The following is a 12,407-nucleotide window of genomic DNA, read 5'->3' on the forward strand; positions in this document are numbered from 1 at the left end:
CCTCTGTTGACTCTCGACACCCTTCTGTGTATTCGGGACGTAATTTGTGCCCCGAAGGAGGTCGCAGGACAAAGGACACTGCAGTCAGCAGGGACAGGCTGTTGCTTCGTGCTTTTAGTGACTTTGACAGTTTTATACGATTTATGTCACGGTAAATTAAAAATTACGCGTGCTTCCAGTCTTACAAGCAAACTCAGTTTTGGCAGAGGAGGGTTAGTCCTGAGGTTGGATATGTTTGCGTGCTTCGGGGTTGGGATAAGTCCATTGAGTGGGTGAGATTAGAAAATAAAGATATATAAACTGGCGATGGGGTTGCTTGATAATGTTTCTATTTTGCTGATATGTGGAATACTTTCATTGGACAGAGATTTATGAGTAATTTGATAAATGGTTAGTATTTGCATAACTGTCTGTTTTATGGCTCGGACAGAAATAAAATTCTACACAGGCGATAAGAAATATAGTAAATTAATTAGTAAATGTTTCTGAATAAAAAAACAAAATTTATATGTGGCATACTTAAATAAAGCATGGCTTTTGGCTTGCAAGCTGAAATGGAAAATGTTCTATGTCCAACCATACATATATCGTCCATCTAAAGCTTCACTTATTCTATTCAACAACTCGCAAATCTGTGTTGCACATTTTTCCCATTCACAAACCCAATCGTTTTTCATTCCCCGTGAAATAGGAGCTAACAAAAAATGTATAAAATTTCGCCAGCAAATCTGGAACGTTAATCTCTTCGTTAAACTCAAGTTATTTACAGGTCAACAAGTCAGCAGCTCTTTTTGCACGGGAAACGGCAAAAATACAAAAACCAAACCTTGAACCCATCCAGTTCAGCAATAGAGTTCCCTCGGCCTAAACGACCATTTAACAGACACTTGTGTGGCCCATTTTGTCCGCCTTGCCGCGACAAATTGTGTAAAAAATAAAATAGGTTGCTGGACAAAAATTGCAGAGAAAGCCGGAAAATTTAACAAATCCTCAAATAATTTGAACGTCTGGGCGCACCACCCTCTATGCTAGTGTGTGTGTGTGTTTGGGGGCGTGGCAACACGGTGACAGTATAAATTTCCACCTGTGCTCCGTGCAAGGAAAAACATGCTGCCACTGCAATTTTCGCCTTTCGCATTGGAAAATGAATGCAAAAGCGAGCAAAAATCATCAAAAAAAGAAGAGAAAACCTGGTATTTCACCCAGCCACACACACACAAGTGAGATCGAAAAAGGATAATAAAAAGCTCATTGCAACAAATTCCTGCACAATTTTCTGGTGTTAGATTAGAAACGGTAGGCGAGGGCTTTTGAATGGAGCCACCTTTAAAAGGAGACCAGACACCACATGAAACCCTGGTCCTCCATTTTTCGACTCATTCCGGAGGCCAGCATTTTTACTTTTCCTATTTTCTTTTATTATTTAGCCCAGCTATGCGAGTGTGCCTCACTTTCAGCTGTTTGATCCTTGCACTTTTTCATAGCTTTTCACCCTGCAACCTCCTTGTTCCACCCAACTATCTATTTTCCTTTTATACTTTTTTTTTCGTACTTGAACATTTCCCACGTTGCTTTACACTTGGGCACTTGTTCGTGGGATTTTATGAGCTTAGTTGGCGATTTAGCGATGCTTGTCTTATTTAGTTTTTAAATAAATGGCCAAGGATGTTAAGTTGGCTTTGGGCTTGGCGCTGTTAAGAGGAACTTGTTGGATTTCTTATGGCGGCAACCTTTATCTGATTTTTAAGATTTAGAAGGCATTCGCTAGACTTAAAAGTCAAGAAATTACTAAATATTAGTAGGTGTTCGTTTTGTTTTATCTATATTGTTGTATCTTAACGATGAAGATATGAAATCTCTTGTCGTTCCGCAATGGTTGTTCCGTTCAGCGAATGTGCTCTCAATTACCAAACGGAAGACATTAAATTGTAATATAGCATCCACCAAAAGCCAACCGAAAAGTGGAAAATGTGCCATTAAAAGCCAAACACCACGAAGCCAACTCTTTAAGCGTAAACAAAAAAGGAGGGTGGGCCAGACTGTCACGGGTTTTTGTGCTTAAATTTCATAATCAACACAAAGGACAGGCGCAGACACAGATACAGACTGAGTCCTGGATGTCGGCGTTGAATGGCTCCAGCGATCCGGCAGAGGGGAAAAGGCGACTTGGTCAGAATTGGTGGTTCTGCGATTGCAAGGACTACAGCTCATGTGCCTGTGACTGACGGAGTGGGTCTGTGTTAGTGTTTGTGTTTGTGCAGGACAAACAACAACAGCAGGAGCATTCATTTTCGCTAAACCAGAAGAAGTGACATAAAAATGCATTAAGCTGAAATTGTCAACAATTTTTCAAGCCACCCCCAAAGGACGAAGGAGCATCAGCATCAACATCCCCGACGCGTTGGCGTCATGTCCGCCTGAATAAACCTCCCTCTGTTTTCGAAACGGGAGGCTGATAACCCCAGATGGCAGTCAAATCTGACTGAATAATGACTGCACAATGTCGAGATACTAATAGTGCTGGATGGGTCCAAAAAGAGCGGAGTGGGCAAGCTGGGCATCGTATTGGGTTTCAGCGAAATAGGATTTTACATAATGTCAGCACAAATTATGATGTATTTGGCGCCAGTTATCCCCATGATATTTCCGAGGTCGAGGGGCTAAGTGCTGAACAACCCCAAGTTTCCTGCTAATAGAAAATTAAAATGCCAGTTTGCAGTCTTGGCCCATCTGTTGCATGGGTGTAAGTGTTACTCAAAAGCCAAGCTCCATAAACTTGTACTTTGAAAACTTTCCTTCACTTGGCTAAGATACTCATACTTAAATAGTTACTTGCCGGTTCCTTCGTGTAAACTGTGTGGTCAGTCAGGCAAATTGTGCTCTCCAACTGGGAGTTCATGTGGAAGAGAAATTATGGGCTAGATGGGGTCATAGTCCTGGCCAAACTTTCAGCTTACTTTTGCATAGTTTTGCTCTTTTCAATTAGCTGGCCGTAAGTTTCCGAAATATGCTTTGACAGAAAGTGTCATAATTTCAGCAGCAGAGAGCTATGAAAGGATATTCTAAGGTTGAAATTCAATTCATTCTGAACAAAATTCAAGTTAACATTTCACAAAATAGTCAGCAGGTGAAGAAAAGCCAATAAAATATAAATTGGTATTTATAATATTTTTATGGGGTCATATTTGAGCATTAAAAAAAAGAGAAATATTATTGTTCGTTTATAGCGGGAAAATGGGTAAAAGGTTATGTAATATTTATTTTACCATTTATGTTTTTCTAAATGAAAATTTAAAAGTTAACTATATATACTTTCAACTAGGGCACACGTCCTTGGAAAAGAGTTGGAAAAGGGAGGTGCACAAAAGTCATGTGCACCATCCAATTCGATTATATGATGTCGCCTAATCCAACTGAAATCCTTGGCCTGCACAAATGTAACCAACCCGCAGAGCAATCTGTTAACCGAAGCGACACTTGGAGCACTCCCATCTCCAGATCCACATGGTGGTGTAATTCTACCCGGGTGTAAATCAGAGCGCTGCTGGACATTTGCTTGACACTCGAGTCTGGTCGGCACTTCTTAATATATGCCATGCATGTTGCATAAACAAGATTTAAACAAAAGGCAGCGGCAGAAGCAAATATTTGCCGCCGCGTGTCGCCAACAATGAGGTTGGATGCTCTCCAAGGATTTGGTGTAGAGTGTGGGCTGGATGGCCAGGGTGGCCGTGATGCCCTGCTGAATCTGCCTTTTCACTGCCACACTGTGATGCCGAGTGCGGTCTCGTTTTTACTTTGTGTGCCTCTCACGTTGTGCTCGTTATTCATATTTATTGCACACGTTGTGGGGACGTAGTTCCACCTCCTCCGTAGGAATCCTGCGGGACCTCCCGCATCCCCGTTACCTCGGCCATCCGACAAATGGACGGGTTGCATGTGCATTGTCCTTGCGAGCGCTTGGTGGCCAGAGGTTCGGGGGCCTCATAGGCGTACTCCTCGTGTCTAGCTGTAAAAACTTTGCAATTACAGTTATTTGATGGGATTCACAAAGCACCTCCCACGGTCGTGCTGGCTTGTTTGGACATTCATTTGTTGCCGGATTGTTGCAACCTTGTCTATTTAGTGTGGCATGAAATGGAAGCCACAGACGGCAGAAGGCGCCAAATGACAGAGAAACAGCAAAAGAGAGGCTAACCTAATGAAAGGGAATTGAGTTGATGTCGGGGGAAATCGCTTTATAATTGTAACTTGACTCGAACATAGGTAGTAGAATGGGTTCCGAAAGCTGTGTAATTGGATAAAAATGAGAGTTTCCATATCTAAGATGGCCCTTGGCCCATGACAGGTGTAACAGGGCCCGCGAGAAAATTGTGTTTAGATTTTATATATATTTTAAGGATACGCTACAAATTCATTTGTTCTAAATTGATTTTTAAATGCTGATATACATTTTTAAATCCCATCTGACATTTGCATTAAGCATTTAACTGCCGTTAAGCGTTTATCCTAGATATTAAAAATCAAATACCTTGTCTCCGAGTCTATGGATGTGTGACAAATGTTTGATGGCCACTCAGCAGCGCTAAATTTTTTACAACATGGACATAAAACAAATTTTAATTTCATCTCACATAATCAGGCAACAATTTATTCATATTTTATTGGTGAAAAACAATAAATGCAAGCAGGTGGGAGGGAGTGGGTTGAACATACAACGGCTGTTTTTGTCTTTGCCTGTTATAAGCTGATTTATATTGCCAGTCTGGGACCAAAAATAAAAATATCGTGACAGTAAAACAGGAAAGCCAACATACGTAGAAATGTCAGACATATCCTGAAAATATATTTTTAAAAATACGTATGGGCGCGCATATGGGTATGCGAGTGTTCAGTCAGTTAGAGATTTGTGGCATAAAACCATGCCGAAAGCCATGTCAATACGTGATCAGACTGGATATTAAAATTTCTAAATTCAATGGCGGTTGGTCGATATGAAGTTACTCTTTCGACTAAAAGTAAATTAAAAAACAAATACATGAAAACTATTTGAAAAGGCAAGAGGAATGAAAATATGTAACATTTAAATCTGTCATACTATTTGTATAGTCGGATTTCACTTTGAATTTCTACATTTCCGAGATTATATATTTTTTATGAATGCCGCTAAGAATTTCAAGTATCAGCTCAACTGAAAGGGTAAAAGCTTGGCCTAAAATGTCGTGGGAATTGTCGAGTCAATAAAATCCGCTTGGGATTTATTTAATAAAAATTCCAAATAATAAAACACAAAATGTGCGTAATAAATTATGCACAACGACCTAAACCAAAACGAAGAAACGTTGTTAAAAAAATTAAATGATAATAAAATAAAAGCAAGGAGTGAATTAAAAATGCGAATCGCGATGATTTTTTATCGCCTCCGGATGATTTCTATTAGACACGGCCCACGGGACTTGTTTGTTTAGTCCCTTTTCGGGAAAAGCCTGGCAGCTTTAAATAATTAAATATAATTTGTTTTTAGTCTCTTTTTTCCATTTGGCGTGTTATTGTTTCATTTCAGAGATGACCGCAGCTTTACGGGATGTCCGGGTTCGAGTTCCCCACGCGGTGAGGCGCAGTGAAAAGGCCATACTGAAATGCTTCTACGATATCGAGGATGACAGTCTGTACTCGGTGAAATGGTATAAGGGCAGAAGAGAGTTCTATCGTTACACACCGAAGGAAACGCCACCCATGAAGGTCTTTCACTTCCCAGGAGTGAAAGTGAGAGTAAGTTTAAATTAAAGTTTAAATTATATTCAATGAACCAACATAAGCAAATCGCACTTCAGTTTGTATTGAAAGTCATACAGGCAATTATTATAAGCATATTGTAATACGTAATCTTAATCGTGCTTTAGCATTTTGCGATTCAAATAACTTTACCAAATCACACTTTTTTTGTTAGATATTGTAATAAATCTGGCGTGGGAAACTGTATTATGGCCTTTGATTTTTATTTTAGTTTTCTCATGCCAATTGCAAAGCCAATAAAAGAGCGGACGAAACAGGAGCAAAAATCGAAGCCAAATAAATTAAACTAAACCAAACGGGTTGCGGCTTAAACAATGTAAAACATTTGCATTTCCAGGGCATTCAAATCGAACGAAACGCTACAGTTAACGAGGAGGGGCAGACACATGTGAAATTTCAATGCGCAATCAAATCAAAACACGGTTTTTAACTTCCGCTTCATGGCAGTTAGGAGCCGGAAAAACAGAGGACCCGTGTTCTGAACTTTTGCATTCCCTATTCCCTTTCGGGTCTAGATCTATGTTTTTTAGTTTTGGAAACGCTCCAAGCATTGCCGGGAATATTTTTCAATAAATATTGGCATTTTTAAATTGGTTTCAAAATTATTCAGGCGTATAAAGAAACACGTTGGCATTTTATTTATTTGCTTACCGCTTTTGTGTGTTTGTCGTATTTTTCATTCTAATTTCTGTATCTCACTCATGTGACAAAAAATACGACCAAAGTTCATTCCTTTATTTGGAGAGTTATCCTTTATTGAAACTAGTGAAAATAACGGCAGAATAGAATCAGTTGTCAATAGAAAAAGGAAATACGCAAAAAAAGTGAACTGCACAATATACAGTCGAAAATTTATAAAAATATCGAAGCCGTATTCAAATGCCTGCCAGCAAGTTTATTTTCAAAGTGTGAATACTTCTGATGCAACGATTCTGTGTGTTTTAAGCAAGACATATGGTTTCCAGTGAATGGTTAAGTTGTTATTGATATCAAAATCTAGTTTCGACATTGAGTACCTATTTGTACGTAATAAAACAAATATTAAATTATAAAACATTCCTAGAAGAACGATAAATATTTTGGTACCAGCATCAAAAAACGGGTTCATATTTTAAACTATATTATTAAAAGCCCCTATTAAATATGAGTAAAAAGAATATAAATGGAAGCCGGAAGTAATCCAACGAGATACGTTTGTTGAAATTTTTCATCTGGCCAACAAGAACGATATGTATAAATAAATATGGGTAGAGGTTCGCTCAGGACAGTTAAAAAAATATATACGTTTTATATCATCCTCCACTCATGGTACCTGTATTTTTGTTAACTTTTTTTGCAGCGCGTGTCCTCGAACGAGAGCCAAGTGGTCCTCGATGCGGTAACAATGGCTACATCCGGTAAATACAGTTGCGAAGTATCGGCGGATGCGCCCTCATTTCATACATTAATAGCGGCAGCAGAATTGGAAGTTATTGGTAAGTGAAAAATGCATTCACGTAAAAATAAGTTGAGAAACATTTCCGCTTATATTGTCGATGGGGGTATCTGAATCTGGTGAAATTGGTTAAAGAGGTTGCATGGAATCGATAAGCCAAGATGCTTTAAGTTAGCTTGAGCGCAGATATTCAACTAATTTCGGTGCTCAGAAATATGAATGCTCAACAAAATTAATTTTCATTTCGAGTGTCTCTCAAGTCGAACAAAAAGTCAGAAAAGTCAAGCTTTCCCCAGGCGGAGTCAAAGACAGAGACAAACTTGCCAACTTGACCAACTGTCGTATTCAATTGGCCAGACCAAGACCAAGAAGAAGACCATACGGAGGACTCGAAATACTTGTGTGGGGATTGTGGACATAAAACTTAAAAATAAACTCCAAGTTCGAATGTTTTGGCAGTTAAGCAGACAAAATACAAACAAATTTGAGGGTAAACGAGATAAAGATGAAGACATTTAAGCCGGCAAACAAAGTGAAAGCCTTGAGAGCAAACATTTTCCCAATGCCAATGGAGACGGTCAATAAACTGCCGAACCGACTGTGTGGGTTGTTTGGGCTAGGAAACGTTGACGTAGGTGAGCTCAAATTGGCTTGACAAACTTTTGAAAGTGTCTATTTCATGTATATGTGTCACATGGATGCGGCTCTGAGTCTGCAGGCTTCCATTTCGATTTTCAAGGATAATGGACAGCTCGAGGAATTAATTTTTTTTTTTTTTAGGACTGATGAGACTCTGAGACTGATGCACTTTGAAGAAAGTTTCCTCACTTTCCTCACTTGTTAGGCATTCAAGATTTCAATAGATTTAGATTTCAATCTATTCATCATAAAAACGTTGTTAGAATAGAAAATATAGAACTTAAAAAAGAATTTCGGCTTAGCTGATGACTCGTCATAATTAGAACATAATTAAATTTTTTTGTGTATGTGTACGTGTTTTCGAATTTGGGTCTTTGCTTTGGGTCTCATCACAACACGAAATTAAAATTCCAATTCTGCAGACCTGGAGAGTTCGTAATTATTTCAATTATGAAATGGTCCTCGACGCACATACAAACACACAGTCGCACATCTGTGGGATATTGATTGGGGAAAACACACACCCACACATGCATTCACATTGACATCCACATTACATTACACATACCCACTCGGCAATCTCAATTGACAGGACGACAGGTTGGGTCAGAAGTTCGGGCCGGATTCTGGTTTTCCGATTGCCGCAGAGAATCAAAAATATAGTGACAATCGATCCGGTTTACCTTTGAACTGATGCCATCTCATTTTTGCCTATTTTCCACATCTCTGTTTACTTTTTTCGTCCTTGCAGAAACGCCCCACAATGCGCCATTCATAACGGGCATACGTCCTCGATACCGGGTCGGCGACATATTGCGAGGTAATTGCACATCGCGACACTCGCGGCCAGCGGCCAATCTCACATGGACAGTGAATAATGAAGAGGTGAGTGTCGTGCCCAACCCCCCATTAATGGTGCCCCACCCCACAAAAATCCCGCGTACCAACACCCCTGAATGCGCCCGAAATTATGCAAACACAATTTTCTTGTTTTCAAGCGTTGGCATCTGCTGGGAATTTATGCGCCTGCTTTTCAATGGGTGTGAGAGGGGTGCAAGGTCCCCCTGTAATTACCAGAAAAACATACGCATTCGCGGATATCAACTCAATGGTTTTACGCCCATGAACCGCCCACATTTCGGTAGCGTCACATTTTAGGTGTAGTTTTTTGCTTAACCTAACCATATCCATATCCGGAATACAGGGAATATGGAAATGGACCGCGAAAATCGGCAGAATTAAGAGGCAGAGGAAAGTCCTCTTGAATCGTGAACAACTTTCAGCGTTTTGCATATTACAATTCGGAATTATTTTTGCCCTCGTCGGAATACAGAAATACTAAGAAGGCCAGGAGAGCTATAGATGGCTAATATAGGTTTTTATTTTATTATTTCGGATGTAAAAATATATAAATCTTTACACAGTCAAAAAATATACCTCATGGCACAAAATTTATTTGTCTCTATCCTGCGAAGCAAATCCCGACAGAAACATACAAAAAATATATAATAAAACTAAGCTAAATAATTAGCTTACATATCCTGATCAAGCGGAAAAGGGAGTGAAAGAGAAAGAAGAGGCAGCCGAGCGGGACAGCGACAGTTTCACCATCACTCAACGGCAAACAATGCTTATTGATGCTGCATAATACAAGCCACAGCGGAAACGCGGAAATGGGTAACAGGCGGTTGAGAAAACAAGGCTAACACGTACACTGACGCACAACACATACGTGCATGCAACACACACACACACACTCACACAGCCTCAACGCATATACCGTTAAACCCCACACCTACACAGACCACAATGGGGCGATAGTTGAATGGAAAAGCGAATGCCACCGTACTGGTAGTCGAATTGAGTTGAGTTGGCCACGCTCGGTTGATTGGATCTGCGAAGCCCAGGCTTTCACTACATTCCACGCCACTCCAACCCGAACCCCGCTCGTTGGCCACAAAATGCGCTTAAACAATAAGCCAACAAAGACATACCGCCAAAACCAGGCAACAAACCATCTAAATAAACGCGAAATAGTGCAACTAGCCGAAGTTTGACGCACAAAAAGAAAAAATCTCCAATTGCTCTTAGCGATTTTAAAGTGAAAACGGGGATAGAGGGCAATCTACTTTACCAGCCATGAAGTCAATCAAAGTCAAAGTTCTAAAAGCCAGAACACGTCAAAGATAATGGCTCTCAAATGCCAGAACCTGGACAAGTAAAAGTGATTTCGATTTGCATTTAACATTTCAGTTGTGCCTTCTAAAACAGAGCCCAGAAACCCAATAAGCCCACGAAAACTGAGTTTAGAATTTATAATCTATTATTGTTACTACTTATTTACTTAAAACCTTAAAAAAACCATATAAGTATAAAAAATAATCCCAATATAAATCCCATTTTCTCCAGGTAAATCCTGCCCTAGTGCGACACCATAAAATACTTCGTGATGCTCGTAATGACATGGAAACTGCTGTCGTGGGCATCCACTTTGTGGTCACCGATCAACACTTTGATAATGGAAAGCTAAAGGTATGATTTTTAGATACCATATTTTTTGCCATACACACTAACAAATATTTTTGAAATCAAACAGCTCCGCTGCAGTGCCCAATTGCACGATGTCTATTGGAAGACCACCGAAAAGATTATCCTCGAAACAGATCTTTTTCCAAAACACGGAAACGGTGCCAATGGAAATCATGTAAATCCCGACGATTTCTATGATCAATATGCACTGCACGAGGATCATTTGCACAATAAGAAGAACAGCTATCTGACGCAGCTACAGGGTGAGTTGAACAGCCTAATATCTTTAGTGAAACAACACAACTACAGTACACGAACACTTGAGCAAAAGATAAGAAAGATCCAATAATTACAGCCGAACTTTAGAAGCATTTTTTCCTAAGTCTCAATACCTAAATATTCATGCATTAAGCTACAGAAGAAGTTCGTCTGCAGTTAGATGGAGGAAGTTCCAGAATACATCGAATACATGTCCTGCATTTCTGTCTGCATTTCTCTCTATTTCTCGCTAGAATTCTTTTTCTATCATTTTGTACCCTCAGGCGAAGAAGACGACGGAACCGAGGGCGGATTAGGGGATGGAGGAGCCGCTTGGCGTGGCGCCGGTTCGTCCAGTTCCCGCCTGAGTCCGAGCTCAAGTCAATCCTGTTGGATGGTCGGTGGATCGCTAATGGCGGTGCTCAGTTGGACGCTGGCCAGGCAATTAGTGTCGCCGTTGCAGGCGATGATGACAAAGACCGGCGGTGCAACGTGCAACATGAGCGGAAGGTGCGCCAGCCGGCGGACAAGAGCCCATGGAATGCGGGTCAGCGCAACAAAGCAAAAGCAGAAGCAAAGGCAAATGCAGCAGGAGCATCGCAAGTCCTGCCTGCGGGTGTCGAAAAGCAGCTGGAAAGGACGTGGATATGTGTGTGGATGTGGATTCGGCAGGATCAACAGCAGATGTATCAGGCAATTAACATGATTCAATTGTCACACAACTCCAGTGCCATTCGCCAGGGGTAGAAATTAAAGTGGAGTCCAGTGAAAGCTATAGTTAGAGGATGTTGGAGGAGAGTTCAGCCCAAGGCCAAGACCCAGAAGCAACTGCAGGATGTATCTAAAGTACTTACACTAACAAGACACCAGACACTCGTTTCAGCTAGCTCAAAGTAACTTCAAATGCATTTAGGGGAAGAATACAAAGCATACAGAGACAATGTAAACCAGATACGCGATATACAAGCAAAACGCCAGTTCATCATAAATGCAACGATATCTATTTGTTTGACTTTCCTAGGATGGAGATGGTCAGGAGGTTAACGCTTTTGACAGCTTTCAAAAATAAGATTTCTTGTATTTCTCATAATGCTAATTTAATTCCAAAACCTCTCCAGAGATAATTTCCCAAAGCAAATGAAAAATGTTGTGCTAAGCTTTTAAATTTAGGTTCTCTATACATTTATATTTATATATCAAAGTCAAGATTATTTATAAAACCTATAAATGATATTTATATATATATATGTATATGTTCTATATAAAAACAAAATTATAACATATTGCGCCTAAATGTATTTGCCCCAAAAAGAGAACGAAACATAGGGCAAGAGTAAGCAATTAGGTCTTAAGTCTAAATATTGCCTATATATGTAAAAGTATATATGTATTGTAATTGTATATATTATATAAAAGAAGCGAAACACAAAGGTCGAGACATGTATGATATAAGAATTTACGGTAGATAATCAAAATAAAAAACGAAAGCGAGGAATAAAAGGGTATTTTATTTGATGGAAACTATTGCAGCTAAGGCATATTGCAACTAGGTTTTTCCTCTTTCAGATAATTAACTTAAACATCTCATTTAAATAATTCCTAATTAAAACAAAAAACAAATTGTTTTCTTCCGAATCACCACTTAATTGCTAACGTAATTAGATTTCTCCCTAAACCTTCATATTCACCATTTTTCCGCACAATAACATAATAAATTGCTCCACATTTGTCAGTTTCTCAAGAAACAAAA

General features: G+C 39.7%; 1 protein-coding gene and 1 long non-coding RNA gene across 3 annotated transcripts in view; one reads left to right on the forward strand and one right to left on the reverse strand.

Annotated features, from left to right (window-relative positions):
- beat-Ia (beaten path Ia) overlaps positions 1 to 12,150 on the forward strand; it is a 31,720-nt gene extending 19,570 nt beyond the window's left edge. The window contains exons 3-8 of one of the 2 annotated variants that reach the window (NM_001299046.1): positions 5,564 to 5,772; positions 7,136 to 7,271; positions 8,622 to 8,755; positions 10,280 to 10,402; positions 10,467 to 10,662; positions 10,912 to 12,150. In NM_001299046.1, the coding sequence (NP_001285975.1) occupies positions 5,564 to 5,772; positions 7,136 to 7,271; positions 8,622 to 8,755; positions 10,280 to 10,402; positions 10,467 to 10,662; positions 10,912 to 11,363 (1,250 nt within the window). In that variant the 3' untranslated portion in view covers positions 11,364 to 12,150. The remainder of the gene's footprint in view (positions 1 to 5,563; positions 5,773 to 7,135; positions 7,272 to 8,621; positions 8,756 to 10,279; positions 10,403 to 10,466; positions 10,663 to 10,911) is intronic. The other variant, NM_058160.4, reaches the window with a different exon arrangement.
- On the reverse strand, positions 3,301 to 4,035 carry lncRNA:CR44870 (long non-coding RNA:CR44870). Its single transcript, NR_124301.1, has one exon. It is a non-coding gene; the product is annotated as a long non-coding RNA:CR44870 (long non-coding RNA).
- Positions 12,151 to 12,407: the final 257 nt, after the last annotated feature.

Source organism: Drosophila melanogaster, chromosome 2L (genome assembly GCF_000001215.4).
Source record: "Drosophila melanogaster chromosome 2L".
Classification (NCBI taxonomy): domain Eukaryota; kingdom Metazoa; phylum Arthropoda; class Insecta; order Diptera; family Drosophilidae; genus Drosophila; species Drosophila melanogaster.